This window comes from Lemur catta, chromosome 3 (assembly GCF_020740605.2).
Source record: "Lemur catta isolate mLemCat1 chromosome 3, mLemCat1.pri, whole genome shotgun sequence".
Taxonomy (NCBI): domain Eukaryota; kingdom Metazoa; phylum Chordata; class Mammalia; order Primates; family Lemuridae; genus Lemur; species Lemur catta.
The window spans coordinates 40657171-40681937 of NC_059130.1; the positions used below are offsets into that span (position 1 = coordinate 40657171).

The window sequence follows — 24767 nt, forward strand, 5'->3', positions numbered from 1 at the left end:
AGGTGTGGGATGGGAATGGGCAGATCAAGACTCAAACTGTCCAAGTCCCTTAGAGAAATGAAAGCATCGACTGAATAGGCTCTTCTGGCTTTGTCCGAAATAATCTTAAAACAGATGGCAAAAGCTAAATGCTAAGTCTGCTGCCATGGAAACCACTATCACAGTAGCCCACTCTAGAGCCCCACCTACAAGATAAATGTTTGTCTTCCTATTGTTATAATCTGAACCTGCCAACTTTCCCTCTCAGTCCTACTAGGAGGTACAGCTACTGTACACATACTAGCCTGACACAAAACTCTGGGAGTGACTAGTTCATACACAATATCACCTTAAACATAGTCAAACCCTACAACATATAGAAAAAGAGTTTTACATAATTTGCTGTTATTCTGCATTCAAATTCCATCTTTATTATATATAAATGTATGAATCTTACTTTAATATTGCAAGCCTGCTCCATCAATCTTCTTGCATTTTCCTCCGCCCTGTATCTCTTTGGAAGCTGAACTCTGAAGAACTTTAAAGCACCTTCAAAATCAGCCTGCAGAAGATCTTCCTTTGAAGTCTGCAAAGTAATCACCAAGATCATCATTACATTTTAACCTGCATTCAGGACAAATACATTACAAAAAGAATTTATATTTTCCTGAATATACTTTCATAGCTAGGAGCTAAGTGAGTTCCAAAAATTTTTAGAAGATATTTCTGACATTTCAATATTTAGAAGATATTGCTATTAGCTGAAATAAATCACCATACATCACAGAAGCAATCTAAGAGTTAATTAACACACTATATTTAATTTAAATTGCCTGAAAATTATAATGGTGGATCCTGGCAAAGCTTACCAAGTTATATCTCTGGGAAAAGAACAAGGCTAATAAAGGTAAAAAAAAAAATGAACTCTGGGACTAATCTGTGATTTTAACTTGATGAGCATTTTAAGGATATTATTACAAAGCTGGCTGAAAACATAGACAATGCAATCAAAGCACATCAGAGTTACACAATAAACACCTAATGGGAAGATGGCTTTTCAACTAATGATAGCAGCAGCTCAAGCGAGAAAAATAAGAAATTGATCCTACACCTTAAAGAATTCTATGAAAAAGTAAATGAAACAAATCACTTAACTACTGACTTCTTATGAAAACTATTGTTTGCAAAGTTTACCTCTTTAAAAAATAACAATCACTTGGAAATAAATACATCTGTATGCAGAAAAAAATATTGAAAAGAAACAAAACAAAATGTTTATCTGGATAGTAGGAATATAGGTTATTTTTTTCTTTATATTTTGTTCCATTTTCTGTAGTAACACTTTTGTAATAAAACAATGAAATTTTTTTTTTTTTTTTTTTGAGACAGAGTCTCACTCTGTTGCCCGAGCTAGAGTGAGTGCCGTGGCGTCAGCCTAGCTCACAGCAACCTCAAACTCCTGGGCTTAAGCAATCCTACTGCCTCAGCCTCCCAAGTAGCTAGGACTACAGGTATGCACCACCATGCCCAGCTAATTTTTTCTATATATATTTTTAGTTGGCCAGATAATTTATTTCTATTTTTAGCAGAGACGGGGTCTCACTCTTGCTCAGGCTGGTCTCGAACTCCTGACCTTGAGCGATCCACCCGCCTCGGCCTCCCAGAGTGTTAGGATTACAGGTGTGAGCCACCGCGCCCAGCCAACAATGAAAATTTTAACAAACAACTATAAACATCCTTTGGCAAACACTGTGATACCTACACATTGTAGGTTTAGGTAGATGGGTACACAGAAGCCAAAAAGAAATTAGATGTTTCAGAGTCCACACTTAATTGTCAAAAACTTCAGTAATTAAAAAAAAAAACAGTCCTTAAATATCATAGAACTGTATGCTAGCTCAAAATGTTACTTTATTTAAATTCAAATGTATGGGTGATTAGCCCTAAAGACTGCATTGAAAAAGTATATAGGATGCCAGAGAAATTCCTGCTCACAACAGGGCCTGAGTTCTTGTCATCACTGCCCTGGTCCAAGTCATCGTCATCTCTCACTGAGCCACTGCCGTATCTTCCCAACTGTTCGCTGTTTCTGCTCTTGCTCTCCACAGTCTACGGTCCTTACAGCCAGATGATACTCTTTAAGAGCTTGTCACTCTCTGTGAAAGTCCTCCAATGGTTCCCACTGTGCTCAGAATGAAATCCACAAGCTTCACCAGTGCCCACAGGGCCTTTCGTGATCTGAGGTCCCTGCCTTCCCCTCCAACCTCATCTTAAACTTTTTATCCTTGTTCTCAATTTCCAGGCACACAGGCTTTCTTTCTGTTTTTTGTTTTTTTTTTTTTTGTCCACATCAAATTCATTCCCAACTGAAGGCAACTGTCCATGCTATTTCCTCTATCTGGAATATTCTCTCAGATCTTCACAAGGATAGCAACTCTTGTGATCTAGGTTTTAGCTCAATATATAATAGGATCTGAGTGAGGCCTTCTCTGAGCATTAAATTCTTCCCCTCATCCCATGCCCCACTAAGTCACTTTCTAGTTTTACATCTGTTCCCTTCTTCCCCTCTTTATCTGTCTGGTTCACTGCTATATCCACAGCAACAAGAACAACACCCAGACAGATAGGAGGCACTCAATTAAAATTTGTTACAGAATGAATGAATGAAATCTACTTTCATCTCTCTTTTGCTATAGATACCATTTTTCTTCCCTTCTCTTCTGCCTTTTAAGTAGAAACATGTAAAAAAAAGAATATATTAATTAACATACCAGGCTGTTGACCCCAGCTTTAGGTCTGCAAACTAGTAATCAGAAATTAGAGCTAAGCTAACAGTGGCAATGAAAAAACAAAAACTCCAGGATCGTACATCTCAGATTTATTTCTCCCCTCATAAATACTTTGATATGATAGCAATAAGTGGTACAAAGAGTTTAGCATGCTATCAACTCATCTTAACTTAGTTGGAAAAGGCAGTTACTGGAAACAACTTTGGACTGAAAGAGAGCTTCTCTAACTAAAAATATCAACTGCTGAATTATTGGGAAAGCATCCAGCTACCAGTTACACCCAAGTCTTCCTGTTTAACATGTGATACCAGTTCTGATGACTAGCTCTCTTGTAATGGTTTGGGCAATTCAAGACAGGTTGCTTACAAAGTTTGTAAGGATATAGGATTAGCCTGTTCTTCACTACTCAAAGGCCTCTGAGGGCATCTCTTCTATTTTCAGTGCAATTAACTTCTAGTTACCTGGAAACAGATACCCACAAATGGTGGGGGGGGGCAATCCTTTGCCTGCAGGCAGTAGCATAGTTACTTGATTTCCTCATACTGCCCAAGGCCTAGTTTCAAGTCTAGCCTTTTAGCTCATACAAAACCAGAAAGATTGGGATCAAGGATGAGGAATCCTACATTCTCACACACTGGACCTCTGGGGTCGGGCAGGAATGGCTACGTAGGCAGAGATGCTGTTTGGAAGAGGCTATAATCTTAGGGGAGGTACAGCAAGGGGCTCCCTACCAGGGTGGGGCTGACATCTAATTCAGGTTGAGTCTCTGGACACCAGAAGCCAGAGTACCACGTGGCTGTCCTTGGTGTTGATGCTCTAGATCACATGGCAGGCCCAACTCAGGTAAGCCCAAGAAGAGAGGAAATCTGACACTGCCAGCAGGGAGGACCAGGTATACAAAGGTATGGAAATTGCATCTTATTCAATTCTCTAACCTCAGCGTCTGAAAAGTACTTGGCACATTAAAGGTACTCAAACAAGGTTGCAAAAGATGGAATAAATTGACTTGAATTCCAACTCTGGCTAACTCATGGTGTTGCACAAGTTTTCTCATTTTAAAAATGGAAGTATCTTCAATCTCAAGTATTTTAGAATGAAGTAAGTGAAGGTATTTTATGAGTCATTTTTCAAACTCTAAAAGAAATATAAGGGATGACAGTTTGGTAAATTGTCTCTATGTTGCTCAAATATGCTCAGATACTGATATTTTAGTGGCTAAAAGCAGTATCCCGTTCTCATTGGCATTTTTACTTCCATAAAGCAGGCAGTCTAAGTTGGAAGAACTTACCTTCTTCTTATGGACTGCAATATAGCTAATTTCATTGTGAATAAAAACAAAAATGCCAGTATGCAAAAAACCCATGAACAAAAAACCTTGCTTGCCAGTATTCTAGAAGCAACCTGCAGTCTTACTTTGATTCTGATGGGCTTTTTCCTCTAATTTCCCATCTTTAAGAGACTTCCACAATCATTAGTATAACCTCAAATGCCTTTGTAATGCCATAAGCAGATTTTAAGTTTATAACTCTACATTTTCTGACAACTATATCTAAGCAGTTTCTCCCTCTGCCATGAGGGATAGACACTTCCTCTTTTGCAAAGATTTAGGTGTCTCAATAAGAACTTAGTTGTTTGGTTTTTTGAAAGAATGCTTTCTTTTTTGATCATAATTTGTATATGTCTGTGTGTCTATGTCCATAGAGTTGGGTCATAGGTTAGGTAATATTTTTTCTTCTGATTACATGTTCATGGCCCAAAAGAAAAGAAAAAAATTTTAAAAAGACTAACATAAGGTCTCACCATTCGGAGATAAACATAATTAACATTTTGTTACATTACTTAGAGTCCTTTTTTCTCATCCTTACACACACACCTTACATATATTTAACAAAATTTTAATTATATTGTACATATCATTTTGTTAAATATATATGCTTCACAACTATTGAGTATTAATGTAATGTTAGTCCAAAATGTAAGTAGCAGTGCTTTCTATGAAAGTAAAACATGGCTTCAACCAGGGCTCTAGAACCAACTCTCATATATACTAATGATTAATGAGTTGGCTATGGAGATAACTTAATTAATGGTTATAATTAAGTTTATAATTGTATGAATATTAATCCTTTACCCTGACAGTGAAGAGAGGCTTAACACATGACCTTGTGATGATAAGATCCCTAAAAATGTGCCCCTAAAAGGCAGACTAACACTTCCAGAACCAAACCACGTACCCAAAAGAGGTTGTAGTGGCTTCTGGTTTATCATTATACCTCTGTGCTCCCTGCACAGAATCCCATCAGACTAGAAATACTGATTTAAAATGGAAAGGCTGTTCTTCAGCTGGGAAATTCTTAGAGTGTTTCTATTTTGCCTTCTAAACAATAGTCAGGGAAGAGTAAAATAATGAAAATGCAACTACTTTCCTGACATTATATGGTAAGTAATGTCAGCCAGAAGATAATATAAACAAGAATTAAGCAATTTGAATAAGCAAAGACATATTTTTCTTCCCTTGTAAAATAAAGGAAAGAATTCTACCAGCTTTCAAATAAGAATGATTATAACTTCTAGAAATTAGTGGCTTTACTATAGCCCACTTTTTGCTCCCTAAATTTTCTGACAAATTCTTTTAAATGATGATATAAAACATATTTACCAAGTACATCTTCAAAGTTGACATTACTTCTTTTTTCATTTGAATAGGATGATATAAAAAGATTAAAGACATTTAAACAAGTCTTACTTCTATTTTCTTTCAACTATATAGGAAGAAATATCCAGAGGGAAAGGTAAGTAGGATGTTAATGTAAGTATCATTTGCACTTACCTCAGGAAAATAAATTAAGCAAACTTCCTGGCAGACAATAGACATCAACATAAATTCGCTCCATGAATTTATAAAGGGTCCACTTCAAGCATACCCAGTATTATAAAGTCAAAATTTATAAAATGCAAATTAGGGAATAGATTTAGGACTTATCCTGATATAAAAATTGAGTTTTAGAGTTTAGGGGGCATAAGAAGTACACATGGCAACCTCCTTATTTGGGTTTTGGTCTTCTGTGGGATTACTTTTTTTTTGAGACAGGGTCTCACTGTGTCACCCAGCCTAGAGAGTACAGTGATGCAATCATAACTCACTGCAGCTTCAAACTCCTGGGCTTGAATGATTCTCCTGCCTTAGCCTCTCAAGCAGCTGGAAGTACAGGCATGTGGCACCACACCTGGCTAATACTTTTTTTTCATTTTTTTAAAGAGATGAGGTCTTGCTATGTTGTCCTGGCTGGTCTCAAACTCCTGGCCTCAAGTGATCCTCCCACCTTACTTAGCCTCTTGAGTTGCTGGGATTACAGGCATGAGTCATGGCACCTGGCTCTGTATTTGGGCTTCTAACTTCTTTTAAAAGTTATATTCTCGGCCGGGCGTGGTGGCTCACGCCTGTAATCCTAGCACTCTGGGAGGCCGAGGCAGGTGGATGGCTCGAGGTCAGGAGTTCGAGACCAGCCTAAGCAAGAGTGAGACCCCGTCTCTACTAAAAATAGAAAGAAATTATCTGGCCAACTAAAAATATATATAGAAAAAAAAAATTAGCCGGGCATGGTGGCGCATGCCTGTAGTCCCAGCTACTTGGGAGGCTGAGGCAGTAGGATCACCTAAGCCCAGGAGTTTGAGGTTGCTGTGAGCTAGGCTGACGCCACAGCACTCACTCCAACCTGGGCAACAGAGCAAGACTCTGTCTCAAAAAAAAAAAAATGTTATATTCTCTCTTTAATGAACAATCCTTGCAGCTCTTAGCAACGGAGGTAAAAATGGGAGACATATTCTCTCCTCTGCTCTTTCCCTGTTTAAAATTAATGGTTTAACAAAGTCCACGAATTTAAAAACAAACAAAATTAGTATGCAGTTTGACAGCATAAGAAACCTGATCAAAAGGAAACCTTACAATGGCTACTGAAGGGACAGGTAGATCATTCACTTATATATATATATATCAACTCTCCTTGGCCTGAGAGTCCTTTGAATTCACTCTGGAAAGTGGTCAGAGTATCAGTATTGACACTAATTCTAATATATAATGATATGATAATAACTTCTCATGTCATAGAATGGACATGAAAAAAATCCACAGGATGACAAAAAGAAAAAAATCCAAAGAGGAAAAGGGAGATTTTGAACATGAGCACAGAAAAAGTTTTTCCTTTTTCTCCAAATTTCACACACCTAGAGTGTGGACTCTGACCACGTGCCACTGCTGACACCATTTTGAATGTGTTTTTCCCACTGAAAAATTCAGTGCAAGAGTATATCACATTTTAAAGTGTGTGTTTTTTTTAAAGGCAGGGTGAGTAGAAATAGTTCCAACGTCTAAGTGTTAGCTCCAGATACTTCTAATCCAAACTTCTCACTATTCTTGGATGATAAATCTTTCTTTACGGACCTCTAACAGGCAGTAAATTCTAGATTTGATTCTTTTGGGGGGTTATTTGAAAAAAAAAATCTAAGCATGGTTCTCTTTCTTACCTTCACTATTTTTATCCTAAATGGCTTCCTAAAGGTTATGGTATCTAACAGGATTTCTATTCGGCTAAAAAATATTTTTAGGCTGAGTGCAATGGCTCACTCCTATAACCCTAGCACTTTGGGAGGCCGAGGCAGGAGGATCGCTTGAACCTAGGAGTTTGAGATTGCAACGAGCTATAAGGATACCACTGCACTCTAGCCTGGGCAACAGAGCAAGACTATGTCTCAATCTCAACAACAAAAAATATTTTTGGAGGTCTGAGAATCATTTTGAAGCACAGCCTTTAGAAAGGGGAAACACTACTTACCTAGTGCCTATCGTATCTCCTGCTTTAGTATTTTAATTTCACTAAAGAAACGTGTTTGGTGAATCTGCACACAGAATTTATGCCCTGTGGTAATAACTAAAATGAAGTACTTGTACCTGATTTATTAAAGGGAAATTGTCCTTTACTGGGTGTACCTTTGAAGGGCAATAAGCAAAAATTCCAAATGTGCATATTCTATTCAATCAGTGGCCTCTTTCCAACTAGGAGTTATAGAACTTTAGTGTTCCAGTAGTTTGATGGTCCCTCTGTGAATCAGGGAATGATAAATACGTTTTAAAGTCCAAATCCACAACACTCTCTTGGCAAATCTTCATTTATTTGATTGTTTTCTTAAAAAACTTGCCTTATAATGAAAAAAATTTCTAGGGTCTTTAAAGTAAAATAAGGTATTTATATGTCTTTAACCCCCAAGTATTCATGTTTAAAACATGACTAAAAAGACACAGAAACCCATTTTAAACTTCAGCACTTGCCCTGTTGATTACAAACAAAAACACTGCAATACTGAGTGTGGCAGGATTCCTCTTAAGATCATCACCCTGTGCAGTTTAGCCATCGATCCTGAATCATTAGCCAGTCCAATAACACACAGCTGAACAACTGTCCTTCCCCCGTACATCTGCTAAACTTTGAGCAGTAACTCATCGGATAGCAGATCCCAATTTATAGACATAATGCTAATTAAGGGTTTGTGTTTTCCCAAAATGTAGAGTACCCTGGTTCTACCAATAATCTTTCAAGTGCAACTGTGTATAACAAAGCCAGAGATTTCCAAATGGGCCCACAGAAACTCAGCACATGCTTTCCACATGTGATGCAAGTGGCACTATTACCTAAGCTCTGAATGTTAGAGCCCAAAACAACCTAAGATACGCACTACCTCAGATACCTAATTTGGCAACCAAACAGACTTTGTACAATTGTAACATACAGATATATACAACCTCCAAAGATCTCAAGTTTGTGAATCCAACTCCCTGTGAATTTTATTGCTAATTTTTGAAAACTAGAGGCAGTTTAAATTCATCCCTAATGCAGAGTTTTTGGTATTAGAGATATTCTTAGTTATCAATTTCTATTTTCCTTCAAAACATTGAAAATATAAATGCCAAAGAGAGGTGAGGTAGTACTGAATTACTGGAGTTACCAGTAGAAGCCCTTGAGTCCACAAAGTTGAGTAGTCTTTAAGATACAGAACTATATTAGACCAAGCTAATATTCTTCAGAGATGTAGAGAATTGGTTGAAATGTATTTTAGCGCTTCATAGTATTAAAACTGAAACAAAATGCTTCTTATTTGAAAAGAAAAACTCCTTTCTAATAGAATCATGAATCTTCAGTTTTCTCCTTTATTAAGAAAAAAATGTGATTCAGGGAAACAATGACCTCACCTGGGCACTAAAACATAGGCATTGTGAGCTCTTTTTATTTTTGCCTTAAATGACAAAGGAATTATATTTCTCAAAAATAACCCCATATAATCACTTGATAGTCATTGCTTCTAACTTTGTTTTGCAATGATAAACAGACTTTCTTCAGGATGAGAAATTCCTTATGTACATGGCTACCTAACATGTCTGCTTATGATTATACAGAAGAGATTATATCTGTATGTAAATACATACATGAATACTGAACCAGTAATTGTAAAGATAACTATACTGGAGGGAGATATGTGAGAGAAAAGAGTTAAATTCAGCCAAGTAAATATTGTGCTGAAAGACTTGAATTTGACAGAACCATTATGAGGAAAACAGTCTGAAATGGTATTAAACTCCATTCTATAAAACAGACAAAGCTAAATTATTCTTGTTCAATTACCAAATAATGATATAAGACTACTGTAGACCAATTACATTATAGAATAGTTCCTAGGTATAGTTTTCAAGCCACTAAAGAGAAACCCTGTAACAGCGATTGTGGGTATTTAATTTTAACCCTTGGTAGGAAATGAAGAAGGGTGATTTTTCTCTTATTCAGGAAATCAGATAACAAGCAAGTCAGACTTCTCAGATTCGCAGCACAGACCCAGCAGCTTTAAGCTGCTTCATAGATACACAGTGCAATCATTCCAGGAGAGAAATCTACAATTTCCTACCCGAGGATTTTTAGGTGGTAAAATCCCTACTAAAAAACAAAACAAAACAGAACAATCAAATTGGCAATCAAATAGGGAGGTTGGAAAGGAAACCACACTTAGTCTACATAAGTGGCTATGTCTGTTGTAAAATTTAACCCTTTGCAGACACAAATAACAGAATGCCTACATCAAGCACTTGGATATTCTGCTTTATTGCTGAGTCTAGCCAGCCAGAAAACCATTTTTTGCTACCACAGAGATAATGCCACTAATGTGACCCTGGGCTCTGAGAAAAGAGCCATGATCTCCTCTAGCCAATTAAGGAGTGGCGTGGACCAGGCTCCAAATGAGCTGCACAGCAGTGGCCACTCAGCACTTCCTTCTCAGCAGAATGGGGAGAAGGAAAAGAAAACAGCAGACCACAAGCCTCTTCTAGAGATACAAGGAATTTTCACAGAGGGTAGCAGATTCTCTACAAATGAAGTTCAATGAAAAACAGTCTCACCGCCAGAAGCCGAGGCACAAACAGACGATGCCCCATTCCCAGAAGTTCCAGCACTCGACACGCATACTCATTCACCAGCTTGCTCCTCTCGTCGTGCATGTCCTGGGACTTTTTGACAGGAGGTGTGAGCTTAGCAGCTGGGGCTGGGCAGGGGACCCCTTCTTCCATGAGCAGTAAGTAGGTATCCAGAATGAGAAAGATGGATCTCTTATCTACAATTTTAGAAACTGCAAAGGGAAGGGAGCCAGGCTTAGGTCTCCCCGGGAGGACGCACAAGCCTGTCTGTGGTGGGAATCGTCAGCTAATGTCTCCACAAGAGAAACATTTTGGGTATATTATCCACTGTGCAAGAGGCCCAAAGTAGACTGAGAAATGAAAATGAAATCAAATACTTATCTAAATAAAAAACGGCAAACGCAGTCAAACGCAAGAAAATGGCCAAGAGTGATGCAGGAAGAGTTAACGGACAAGCTGCTTAGAAGGGTCTAGCATGTGAGAGTGCGTGAGTGTGTGTAGGTGTGTGAGCGAGAGTGTGTGTCTGTGTGCGAGCAGACAGCAGCGGCAGTAGCCAGGAAGCCGGGGCAGTTGTGAAGCTGCAAGGAGAAAAGGATGAGCTCATTGCAATCCTTGATTCGTGACAAGCAGCGCTGTTGCTGCTGCTGCTGCTGCTGCCTCTCGCTGTGAATCAGTAATGAAGGGGTAGGCAAGGAAGGGGAGGGAAGAGGAGGAGATAGGTGAATGAGCATGCAGAACGCGTCTCAGGGGAGAATGCTGTAATAAGAAGCCAATGGCGAGCCATTGGACAGATGCGCTTCCCCTCCCAATCCACCTTCAATCAGTGTTAGTCTGACAGCTTATGCTGTTGAATCCTAAACCCACAGATAGATAGATGAACTAGCTTCTCCTAACATGTGATGCTCACAGAAAAAATCACCCAGCCAGCCATCTAAAAGGCTGACCTTTATTCCCTGTTGCTTTCTAATAACAAGAACAGATCTTATGCTGTGTATTTAAAGCAGGATGCTCCAATCCTTGTTAGATTACTGAAAGCTCCACAGAAGAGAGGTATTAGGGTAAAATGATGGAGTATGGACAGAAGAGCCAGGGACCAAGTATCCAAGAAATGACACACCCTCAATTTGAAGTGTTTATGCAATAATAATGACTTTTTGCAATGTGAGGATGTGCACAAGCATTTCTGCAAGCTAGAAAGCCTGGCCACAATTAAAAGGAAGATTTTTATAAACATACACAATATGACAAAACATAAAAACCTACAACATGATGTTAAGAGTGAGTATACATTTGAAGAACTAGTAAAGTTGAGATTCTCAAAGCAAAAATAACTTCTTTATTCCACAGACTTTGATAAACAGTTAATGGTTCAAAACATTGTTCTGATAATCTCTAGTCAAATTAATCTTTCCCTAGCAATAATATAACTAAGAATTATCCATAGTTTAAAATTTTGTAATACAATATCAGTGCTAAAGTGTTATATTAATTTGTTTGATGTGAAAAATCAGTTGTAGCCAAATGAAGGCAAAAAAACAAGATCACCTCTAGGGACAGTTGCCTAACTTTATCCTAACAATTAACTAGTTAGGATTTACAAATAACTAGTTAATTACCCTAATAATTAATCCATATTCAGTGTTTTGATTCTGTAGTTCTGTAGTTGGTCTCTTAAGTACCAGGCCAGTTTCTCCATACAAGTTATGGCATGGTACAGAGAGAAACAGGGCTGAGAGAGAGCTAGTTTTTTCTGAGTCTTAGTTTTCTACTCTGACTAAGCAGTGATAAATCTGCAAGTGACCAAATAGAAACATATTTATTTTTGAACCCATCCAAAGACAGACAAAAAAAAAAAGAAAGAAATGTATGTATTGACATATCTCTGTAGTCATAATTAAAGAAATAGATTAATTATGAAACTGGGGTTGAAAAGAAAGAAATGGAAAGGGAAATATTGCTTCCCTTATCAAAATATTGTTTGGTTTCTTTTTCCAGAATCTCAGAAAAACAAAACTTTAAAAAAATTAATCATTTAGGGCTGGGCACATGACTCATGTCTGTAATCCCAGCACTTTTGGGGAGGCCAAGAAGGGAGGATTGCTTGAGGCCAGGATTTCAAGGTCAGCCTGGGACAACATAGTGAGACTCCATCTCTACAAAAAATAAAAAAAAAAAATTAGCCAGGCATGGGAGTGTGGGCCATTATTCCCAGCTATTCAGGAGCTGAGGTGGAAGGATCCTTTGAGCCCAGGATTTGGAGGTTACAGGGAGCTATGATCATAGTACTGCACTCCAGACTGAGTGACAGCAAGACCCTGTCTCAAAAACAATTTTAAACATTTAAAGTATTATTTACAAGGTGTCTTAAATGAGATATTTGTATATTGCTGTCAAGCCTTTTATTTCTTCCAAAAATGATTTCTTAAAAAATTATACAAAATAGAGCCAGGCACTGTGACACATGTCCATAGTCCCAACTACTCAAGAGGCTGAGGTGGGAGGATCAGCTGAGGCTAGGAGTTCAAGGCTGTAGTGTGTTGTGCTCACACCTGTGAATAGCTTCTGCATTCCAGGCTGGGTGTGACATAGTCAGACCTTATGTCTAAAAAAACTATGCAAAGTAAAGATTTTAGGCGAGGTGTGGTGGTTCATGCCTGTAATTCCAGCACTTTGGGAGGCCGAGGATTGCTTGAGGCCAGGAGTTCAAGACAATCCTATGAAACATGTCTTGTAGAGACAAGACCATGTCTCTACAAAAAAAAAAAAATCCAGGCGTGGTGGTGCACACCTGTACTCCTAGCTATTCAGGAAGCTGAGGCAGGAAGATCCACTTTGCTTGAGTGTAGGAGTTCAAGATTGCAGTGAGCTATGATCGTGCCACTGCATTCCAGGCTGGGTGACAGAGCAAGACCCTGTCTCTATAAGTCAATAAATCAAAATAAAGATTTTAAGGTAAAATGATCAAAAGCATTAGAGTATTACATAGATATGTAATATTCAGGTCCCTAAGATTTTGGAGGAAACATTTGATGGGCTCCCTAGGGTGGGGATAGGTTCAGCTGGAAGAGGGAGACTACAAGGAAGAGGATTCTTACACACACACGGAACAGTTCCATTTTTACCTTCTTTACATACTGATGTTCTGTGTTAGATTTTGTTTGAAAAGACTGTGCTACTGTGATGTAAGAGTAAACAGCACTGCCATGGACACTTCATGTTTAAGAACAAGGGAGCATTCTGACTTGCAAAGGAAGTAAGAACTTAATTACTCCTTAGCTTAAAGGATTTTTTTTTTTTTTGGTTGACTTTTCAAATGGTAGGGAAGATGTTTCTATCTAACTAACTTGGTCTCACAGAACACTAGCAGGACCATTTATTTTTTCTTATCTAAACCAAAGAACTTTTTGCCCAAAAGGATTCTGGTAAAATACGTAAAACTAATCAAATGATTTTGGAATTGTATGATTTGGCTCTGATGCTCAAAAAAAATTAAAATTATATGTACTATGTATTAAGTGCAATAATTAAAATATGATATCTTAATGAGGAAATCAAGTTACACTTAAAACATTTAGGTACATTTAACACGCTATGTGAAAGGCACTACCACAAATGGTAGTGCATTTCCATTTCCCCAATCTTGCCATCATGCTTCCCCTCAAAAATCCATAATCCTTGCTGCCAAATTTCCATAATTTTTCAGCCCTGGCTCTATTTTCAGGTTATTCTTTCAGAATAGGATGTTGATCAACATCAAGTAAAACAATTCTTTCAGAACATCACTCAGTGATATGGGAGATTGGATTTTATGCATTTTTGAAGCCCTAGAAGAGTCACCCATCTCAGTGAGCCTTTCCTCCTCTTTCTCCCCAAACTCCAAATAATTATTTACTGCTGTTGAGATTCAGCAATAAATCAAGGAACACTTAAGAAAAAAATTTTTGAGTTGGAAAGTAGTCCAAAAAGTGGAATAATAATTTAAAAAACTCTTATGAGCAGGGCACCATAGTACATTTCTGTATCCCAGTGACTTGGGAGATTGAGGCAGGAGGATCACTTGAGGCCAGGAGTTTGAGGCCAGCCTGGGCAACATAGCAAGGAAAAATTTTAAAAATTAGATGGGTGTGGTGGTGAATGCCTATAGTCCCAGCGACTCGGGAGGCTGAGGCAGGAGGATCGCCTGAGCCTAGGACTTTGAGGCTGCAGTGAGCTATGATTGCACCACTGTACTCCAGCCTGGGTGACAGAGTGAGGCCCTATCTCTAAAAACAAAAAACCAAAAAATTCCGTTGAGTTAACCAGTTAGTAATACATATTTCTCAAATTTCCTTTGGACGAATCACTTATGGGGTGGAAAAATTTTCCCCTCTATCCTCCTAAGTTCTCTGCCTGGGGCCCCATAAATAAGTCTGACTATAGACAGGTTAACAAGACAAAAATATACGTAAGTTTATTAACACATGCAATGTGCATACATATGGGAGAAACTCAGTAATGATTAACTCAAAGGGGTGGTTAGAACTTAGGGCTTATATAGCATCTTAATAAAGAACAATAATTTTGTAGAAAAGTGACAAGACAAAGGAAAAAGACTTTGAGCTTCTAGAGCAACAAATAGTAGGAAGGCAAATAAATGGGGAAACTAAAGGTGGATAAGTTGGTGAGTAGTTAGCGAGGTTTATTTGTGTAGATTCTATGTGTAGACCAGGGGCAGGGAACCTCCAGGCTTAAGGCCACATGTGGCCTTCTAGGTCCTTAAGTGTGGCCTTTTGACTGAATCCAAATTTTACAGAACAAATGCTTTTATTTTTATTAATACATTTCTGTCTTTTATGTTTTTATTTTATTTTTAAAATGAACATATTTAAAATATCAAAGAATAAAGTAAGTTTCAATGAAATAATCCTCCCAGATTAACTGGCACAATTAGAACATTAGTAAGCCATGAGGGCTAAATTGACGGCTGCCATAATACATCGTTCATGATTTGGTTCTAACTTCCTCCACTTGACTGGTGCCACTACTGCATGAGGCTGGTTGGTGAGAGTTTATGGGGATTAAGTATGCCAGTCTGTCCTCAACTTTTGATGACAGTGCACTGTATTTCTGTTTGAAGTAGAATTTGTGAATAGCTGCACAGCTTGACAGTATTTTTAAATTCTGTCTGCTTAACAGCCCATCATGTCAAAGAAGACCAAAAGAATGCTGAAGGAAAAAAGCACTTTTTAATGAGGATTTGGAATTGCAATATTTTCTTGTTTCTGTTAAGGATAAGATAATTAGCTTGCTTTGTGATACTGGAATTGAAACATTAAAGAAATTCAATGCTCATTGGCATTATAACACTTGTAAGAACCACAAATATTTTAAATTAGAGGCAGAGGTATGAAAAGTTGTATTGTAGAAATTAAAAGATGAAAAGCAAAAGAAAGATAATTCTTTCAGGCAACAATAAGATCTGGAAATAATGCCACTAAAGGAACTTACAAAGTAGCTTATATACTTGGGAAAAAGGGAAACCATTCAGTGATGTAGAAATTGTGAAAGAATACATTGTCAAAGTTGTAGCATGCTTAGACCCCAATAACATTTCAAAGTACAAACAACTGCCTCTTTCAAGGAGAACCATAACTGATCAGCAGCATGAATTAGCCTTCAATTTAACAGAACAACTTAATGCAATACTTCAAAATGAAAATATATATTATTCAATCGCTTTTCATGAATCAACTGATACTACTGACTCAGTGAAGGTTTTATACTTCAGGTCATAACAGAAGATTTTCTTTGCTACAAAGAGTTACTGGCTTTGGGCACTCTTGTGAACAGAACACGGGGAATAGATATCTTCAACAACTTTCAAAATAAGTGTCAAGAAGTTGGACTGAATTTGGTAAATTTAGTGAGTGTATGTACAGATGCTGGACCTTCCATGACAGGAAAACATGAAGGGCTTCTTGCACAGATGAAAAAAGTATTAACAGATCCAGATACTCTCATTTCTTTTCATTGTATCTTGCATCAGCAAAACCTCTGTGCTAAAGCTACTATTTTAAGTGCCACTTTGCAACAAGTTATAAGTATTGTTAACTATGTACAAATGCAACACAGCATCATCAGTTTCGTAATATGCTAAAGTTGAACAATAAGGTATTCAGTGTGATTTTGCCGTATCATTCTAAAGTGTATTGGCTATCACAGGACAGGTATAAGCCAAAATTTCATCTTTGTGAGAATAAATAAATTTTATGAAGAACAGAATTAGCAATGTCAATTACTGAAAGATTTCTATAGGAACATAGCATTTCTGTATGATATCATGTCAAATCAAAACAACTTCAATATTTCTTTGCAAGGTAAAATTAAGTCTATATATGGTATGTGGCAAAACAAATCCAAGCATTTAAAAAAAAAATCTATCTTTTTTCAAAACACTTCTTCTTCAAAAGCAAATTTCACATCAACATTTTTCCCAGTTAGCAAAGGTCATTGATGAGCAGGATGATATATGCGTGAATCACTTAAAGAATATGCAGTCATTATAGACCTGTTAATTGGAAAATATAATGAAAGTTTCACTGATTTTGAGAATCATGACATCACACTCAAATTAGCATTTCAGCCTCATCTAGTTGATACCACCAAGGCAGATGAAATTTATTGAGTTCTCAGTAGATGACATTTTAAAGTCATTGTTTGATGCTAAGAAAGATCCAATTGAAATATGGAAAAATGCAGTGGAATACCCATGCCTTCAGCAACATGCCTAAAGAATGCTTTCTTGCTTTTCAACCACTTATGGCAGCAAACCTACATTCTCCTACCTAACCCAAATCAAGACATCCTTAAGGTCACAAATGACTGATACCCCTCTAGAGGATCAACTGAAACTGTGGACCTCCATGCTGCAACCAAATAGTCAAATGCTTTCCAACAAAAAGTAGACACAACAAAGTCATTAAAAGGTTAGTTAACTTTAAAATTAACAAATAGCTTTCACATTTTGAGATTAGGTACATAGTAGTGAGATTTTTACAAAATAATGTGTATTTTTAAGTATATCTAATTGAAGTTTCTTGAATGTGGCTTTATTTGATTATAGCTAAATTGATGGGGCCTTCCAACATGAAAAGCTTCCCCACCCCTGGTGCAGATTCTTTCTTGGTGCCATCTCATCTCCAGTGATAAGGAGACAGTAAGGAAAGTGGGTGTTTGGGGAGGCACTTTCATAAGGGGAATTTATGTTTGACTTCCAGGCATATAGAGGGATAACAGAGAGCTCCTCCTATGTCTTCTTTTTCTCAGTTGCCTTTAGTTCAAAAATCCTTATGCCAGAATGGTATATTTTGGAGTGGCATACACTAAACCTGTTCACACTCAATGAGAGAGAGAGTAAAGGAGAGGGCCAAGCAATGGTCCCAAAGCTAAGGTCTAATGACTAGCAGTGTCATTCTCTGGAGTGCTAGAAGCAGGTGGTCAGTGGGGCAGTCCTAAGAAGAGCATTGCACTTGAAAGCGCTCTTCCTGAGCCACTCTGCTGTGTCATGGTTGCCAGACACCTTTAGGACATATATAGATTTCCATTGTAAAATGAGAAGCATATTTGACTTAATTCAGGGACCTATCATTAAGAACACTGAGTATAAGAAAACATGCTAGGTAGTTACTTAAGTGGTTACAAAGATGAAAAAGGAAATACTTTCTGACCTGGAGGAGCTTAAAATCAGGGAAGTATCCAAATACAAAGATAAAGCAGGGTGTGATGGATGCTATAAAAGAAGGAACACAGTGTGCTTTGGTATGAACATATCTTTGTTGTCCACAGTAGATGTAGACAGAATTAGGTTTATACTAGTAGGATGGGCCTGGATCCAAATTCAAGAATAATGAGAATTAAATATATCTCTAAAAGCAAAACAGGGTATTGCTTATTACATCATCTTTTAGTCACATTTACTAGCTGTATGACATGGGTAAGTTATTTAATACTCTGAGCCTCTATAAAATGGCAACATCACCTACCTAGCAAAGTTGCTCTGAAAATTTAATAAGTTAATGCATATGAAGGAATCTTTCATAGTGCCTAGCATATGGTAGGTGCTCCATAACTAGTATTTTTTTTTTAAACTATTTCCAGGAAGCTATGTAGAAGAGGATAAAATTTATAAAATGTATTGTGCTGGCCGGGTGCAGTGGCTCAAGTCTGTAATCCTAGCACTCTGGGAGGCCGAGGCAGGCGGATCATTTGAGCTCAGGAGTTCGAAACCAGCCTGAGCAAGAGCAAGACTCCATCTCTACTAAAAAAAAATAAATAAAAATAAAAAAAAAGAAATTAGCTGGACAACTAAAAATATATAGAAAAAATTAGCCGGGTATGGTGGCGCATGCCTGTAGTCCCAGCTACTTGGGAGGCTGAGGCAGGAGGATTGCTTGAGCCCAGGAGTTTGAGGTTGCTGTGAGCTAGGCTGATGCCACGGCACTCTAGCCAAGGTGACAAAGTGGGACTCTGCCTCAAAAAAAAAAAAAAAAAAAGTGCTCATCTGGGTTAGAGTTTAGAAAGATAAATAAACTCTGGATATATTAGTATTAACAACAGAAAGAGGGCCAAACAATGATAAAAGTAGTTTGTGTCAGATCATCTGCCTCTTCAGTTCACTCTTAAGATAGAGATACATTAATATTAGATTATTAAGTATGAAGTGTCCGATTTCTTTAAATACTAAGTTTGACAGTACTTACATTTCACTTTGATACTTCTTGTTTTATTTTTATTGTCAAGGTACATACTCAGTCTTTTAAACATGTTTTGACTTATGATTATCTGTCAAATTTTTTTTAGAGCAATTTTTATGAAACCATGGATAAGTCAAAAATTTGTGTTATTTTTTAATATGAGTTCCATTGTGGAACCAATGTAGTATTGACAGCTCGAAGTATCAACAAAGTGTTTGGGAAGGATGTGGCTAATGAACACACAGTATATCAATGGTTTGAGCAGTTCCATTCTAGTGATTTTAATCTCGAAAATGAGCCACGTGGGCAACCTGAGACCAAGGTGGATAATGATGAGCTGAAAGCTGTAGTGGAAGCGAATCCATCTCAACCTATGCATGAATTACCAACAAGGATTGACATTACTATTCAAACAATATTGGACCATTTGAAACAAATCACTCAGGTAAAGAAGCTCGATAGATGGGTTCTGCATGAATTAAACAAGCATCAGCAGAAAAGTCATTTTGAAGTTTGTCTTTCTTTGCTGTCATGATATAAAGGTGAACCATTTCTACACTGTACTGCTATGTATGATGAAAAATGGATTCTTGTTGACAAATTCAAACATTTGGCACAATGGCTGGGTAAAGATGAAGTGCTGAAACACAGTCCATACTGAATATTCATCAAAAAAAGATAATGGTATCTGTTTGGTGGTCCAGCACTGGTATTATCCACTACAGCTTCATGAAACCTGGTCAATCAACTACAGTGATATCTACTGTAACCAATTGGACAAAATGATGAGGATGCCTGCCATTAAATAGTCAAGATTGGTCAAAAGAGATAGGCCAACCCTCTTGTAAGACAATGATTGACCAAATGTTGCACAAACAACACTGCTCAAACTACAGAAGCTGGACTTAGAAACTCTCTGTCATCCACCATGTTCACCAGACCTTGCACCGATTGACTATCACTTCTTCTAGGCTTTGGACCTCTTCTTGCAAGGAAAAATGTTTAATTTTCAACAAGCTGTGGAAAATGCCTTTTGTGATTTCATTGCTACTTGCTTTCCAGGCTTCTTTACTGCTGGCATATACAAGCTACCATTAGGATGGGAAAACTGTGTTGACAGTTTAGATGCACACTTTGATTAACTGTACTTCTTCTTGTTTGAGATATAATAACTACACTTTAATTCAAAATTGGACATTTCATATTTAATGACCCAATAGCAAGTAGCAAAGGATAGATGCTCTTCTTGACTAGGAGAGGTAAAACTGCAAAAACTTAATTCTCTAGTTATTCCTACTAGACTACTTTTTAAAAGATAAACCCTCAATAATTTTGCAAGTTCCTAAGATCCAATAATCAGATCAAATACTACACAGTGAGTAGTAGTATTGGTATCTTGGTCCTATAAAATCCTGCACATCTACTACTCTTTCTACCATTCAAGTCTTGATTCTGCTGAACACTCTAACTACATGTTTCTGGATGTAGAAAGATGTATTAGATGCTGCTTCTGATATATAGAGTATTCAAGCTACTTGAAGAAAGGCTAAAATGAAATGTAATGAGACTGAGCTTACAAGTTATATCACAGGGAAATGAGTTTCATTATTTTATAGTTGGAACTCATAATACATCAAAGAATTAAGAGTACAAAGTACAGGATACTATACAATTATCTAACACTGTGGTTGAGATCACAAGTCTATACGAATTCAAAGAAAAAAAAATTCCTGCAATATATTGCAGATTTATCTAGTTTTTGAGGAATGTTCTAACCTCTTGTAAGACTTAAGGCATAACTGTGGAAGCTTTTTGTTTTTGTTTTTAAACAGAAAAGAGAACTTTCCCCTACCAAAAGCAATTTAATAACATTCTGAATAGCTTTGACAGCATCACTAATATGTTACTACCTATCCTTGTGATCAGATTCTAGTGTAATACCTTCATTAGTATAAGAAATATCTTCTATAGCCTCTCTATAGCCTATAGTGAGTCTGTCATTTTGTCTTTGTTCTATATCATCATTAACAGGTAGCTCAAGAGGCTGCCTATTTTATTACTGGACATTTAGAAACAGACTATACATAGTCTGTTACTATATATAGTAATCCAGACATCTGAAACTTCTAGTCACTTGGCTTGGTTATATATAAATATTTTTAACTGCTTTACTGAAGCATGACTGACATACAAAAAGGTGTGGATATTTAATGTATACAACTTGATGTAAGCATACATCCATGAAACCATTATCACTATCAATGCCATAAACTTACTAAACATGTAAAAATTTCTTCTTATCCCCTTTGTTGTTTTTTCCTTTTGTGGTTAGAGCACTTAATATATGATCTACCTCAGTTTCATATTTTATAACAACACAGAATAAGTCTATTTCTTTTTCCCACGTGACATTAATTAAAATATTTGAAGAGTGCTTTAATTTTATTTTCTCCAAGCCAATCATTCCTGCTGCTAACTGGGTTTCCTAAGAGCTAGTTTCTGGACCATTCTAGACTGTTCACAATCCTGCCTGCTGCTCCAAGGATACAGCTGTTTGGACAGTGTCTCTCATGGTGCTGCCCACATTGAAAATGATACTCCAGATATAATTACAGAATCATAAAATAATGGATTCTTGTTAGACCCTAGAAAACATTACGGTCTGACATGTTTATCCTATTGATGAAAAGACTTAGGCACCAGATAAGTGACCACTCATGATCATAAAACTTGTCAGAGGCAGAGCCAGGAAGCCAAGATCTCAGAACACAGATGCACAGCAGAGAACCTAGCATTTCCTGCACTGTAATTTGCTATCTTTCAATTACTGTAGCCCATAAAGAAACTATCTCATTAGGAAAACTATGCTTCACCATTTTATTCTACGTGGAATTGGTCTGGAGCCTGAGCCTGCCATCTGCTATGAAAGAATCTAAGATTCTTAGACTTGAGTTGACAGGGGCTATCCTTAAGTAGGCCTTGAGAATAGTCACTTCTAAACACATACTTGTGATAATAAACCATATCTGCCTTCTCAGTTTTTAACTGATAAGCACTCTCTTTTTCAATCAAACAGTTCAGGAAGCTACACCCCTGGCAGCTCAGCCACAGTGTCTATATAAGAGCTGCTTTCTTGAAGCCGTGTTAGTGACACAGGCTTGAAAATGCAATGCTATCTCAGTTCTTTCATCCTCTTCCCTGGGCAGTGTGTATAAAGCTCATATTTATTTTCAAGCTTAAGCAGAAGGCATAAACATATGTTAGCAGAAGGCTGTTCTTTAATTTTAAATTGATCAGATACAATTACGACATACAGAATCTAGACTATTCTTTGATCCTCTCAAGCTAGACCAGCATTTTGTTTTTTATCTTTATGTATGTGTATTGTCATTGTTGTTAAAATAATGAGGTGCTGTACTCATCTTGAAAAGGTGTGAATTGCCTCTGCTTTCTTCCTATGGTCCATGTCCAATACTCTATGAAATTTGCAATCTCTGCCATCTTCATGTTACATAGGATGTTAGGTATAGTTTAACAACTGTCACTGTGAAAAATAATAATTTCAGTAGAGGAGTTATATAGGTCAACCTATGTATTAGCAAAAGAATTTGTTTCTACAAAATGACTTATCAAGATGGGGACATTCATCTTTTTAAATGGACAAGTCCATGTTATGAAACAAAGATGGTAATAGATTGTACAGCCTTCTTTTACCCCACTACGCCCTTACACACTCTCTCTCTCTCCCTCTCTCTCTCATGGCTTCAAATGGATTCAGTAGAATTTCAGAGGTGGCAGCATGGTAAGAGCGGAGGTGATATTTCCTCTACTTTTACTGGAGGCGATCTGTTCCCTCTCCACTTCCCTTGTGAGCTCAGCACTTGTCCACACTCAGTATTGCCACAGGCTGTCTTGCATGATGACTATAAGTGAATAAGCGCATATGGGTCTTCCCTGCTTGATGGGCTTTTTTACTTATCACATGCTCATATTTGTTCTGGGCAAGGCTTAACAGAGCAACCTACACATCAGAGGCTCTTGAGAAATACATAAATGCCAGAAGGATGAGCTTTTATTCAGTGTTTTAAGAGCCATGAACTATATGCTAAGCTCTTGGCATGCATTATTGTGTTTAATCTTAACAACCAACTCTGACCACTTTACATAGGAGACACATGAGCTTGGAAAATCTAAGTGACTTGCCCAAGGTCATGTAACTAGTAATGGAGTTCAGGACATGCTACCCTAAACTATGGCATCTTGGAATATTGAATATTTTAAACTGAAGGAATCTGAGAAATGTCAGGAAAGATGTTCCCCTGCCCTGTTCCCCTGAAGCAGGTGTTAAGACCCTCATGTAAGGGGTGCACTCATGATATCGAGAGACCTGGAGGAAAGGAGCATCCTTATCTCTGAAGACTCGGTAGGCTGGCAGGAATCTGAACAAACAGGCCTTGCTAAATATCCTCCACTTTACTATTCTTAGCTCACATTCTTTATCCTGTAACAGTTTTCCATGACTCTTCATTCTTTGCCACACCTTGTATAAGATCGCTCAGATTTAACCATTTCTTTGGGTCTTCACTTCCTTATGTAGGTTACTGTGTCACATAAAACTCATATTTAAATTTGTACGTTTTTCTCTTGTTAATCTGTCTTTTGCTATAGGGGCCCCAGCCAATAATTTAGAAGGATAGAAGGAAAGAGATTTTTTTTTCCTCCCCTACATTAGTAAGTGGTAACCACAACTATACTTTTTGAATAACTACACATCTGATATTTTAAGTGTTTTAAAACTAATTTGAGTAATTTAAAATAATGAAGGAAGAAAGTAATTCCAGAATGTAATCAAGTTAGTCCAATGGAAACAACAGGATTTACATGGTCACATAACTATGAACATACTGTGGGACTGCATCAAGTTCTAAAAGAAATAGACAAAAAGAAAAAGAAAACAAAGCAAAAACTTAGGCTCAAAGAGCAGCATCTGTACCTTGGTGATTGTATAAATGTCCTTTTTTGTTATCACGCAATCCAGTCATGAGATCAGCCCTCTCTCCAGAACTCCCAAACTATATATCTACCTCCTTACTGAATATATGCAGCCTCACATGCAACATGGAAGCGTTGTTTCACATACAGCTTACACAGACTTCTACTTTGTCTTTAGAAAATTCCCCTTGCTCCAGCCTTCTCCAATATGCCCATGATTTATCATAGCATGTGCATCCCAGGTTGCAATTCCCCTGCTATTCCCAAATATAAAGCCTGTGCTTTGTAGAGTCGGTCTCTCTATCCCTCATTTTAGGTTGACAATACCATGTATTTTCCTTCTTTCTGTCTTAAAAACCTAGCAGAGGCAGTCACTCAACACATGGTGGCTACCTCATAAATGTTTGCTGAAATATTTCAGCATTCAAAATGGATAAAATATTATTATTATCCATGGGAGGGACAGATAAACATTTCTTCAATTAGAGTTGTTGGTACTTTAATATTTAATATTCCTGAGCCTCTTAAAATGCTCTTCCCTCTTTCTAGAATGTTCCCTTCCATCATTTTCCTGTAAAAATGTTAATAATCCTTCAAATGTTGTCACAGAAAGAAAACAAACCGAGATGTCAGAGACAACTGGGTTTCAACCCAAAATTTGGTGTCCAGTAGTTATATGACTTCAGGAAAGTTAATTAACCTGAGTCTTTCATTAAAAAAATGAGGTTAATAAATAGTAATCTGATGAAGTTGCTATTGTTATTAATGTCTATGACATTTTTAGCTTGGTAAACTGGAATGACAGTAAAGGAATTAATAGCC

The 24767-nt window shown here is 37.3% G+C and overlaps 1 protein-coding gene across 3 annotated transcripts in view; it reads right to left on the bottom strand.

The window, feature by feature from the left end:
* The window catches only part of RABGAP1L (RAB GTPase activating protein 1 like), a 646139-nt gene that overhangs the window by 104161 nt on the left and 517211 nt on the right, over positions 1-24767 (bottom strand). For all 3 annotated transcript variants that reach the window (XM_045547315.1, XM_045547314.1, XM_045547317.1), the window contains one exon: positions 437-565. In XM_045547315.1, coding sequence (XP_045403271.1) covers positions 437-565 — 129 coding nt within the window. The remainder of the gene's footprint in view (positions 1-436; positions 566-24767) is intronic.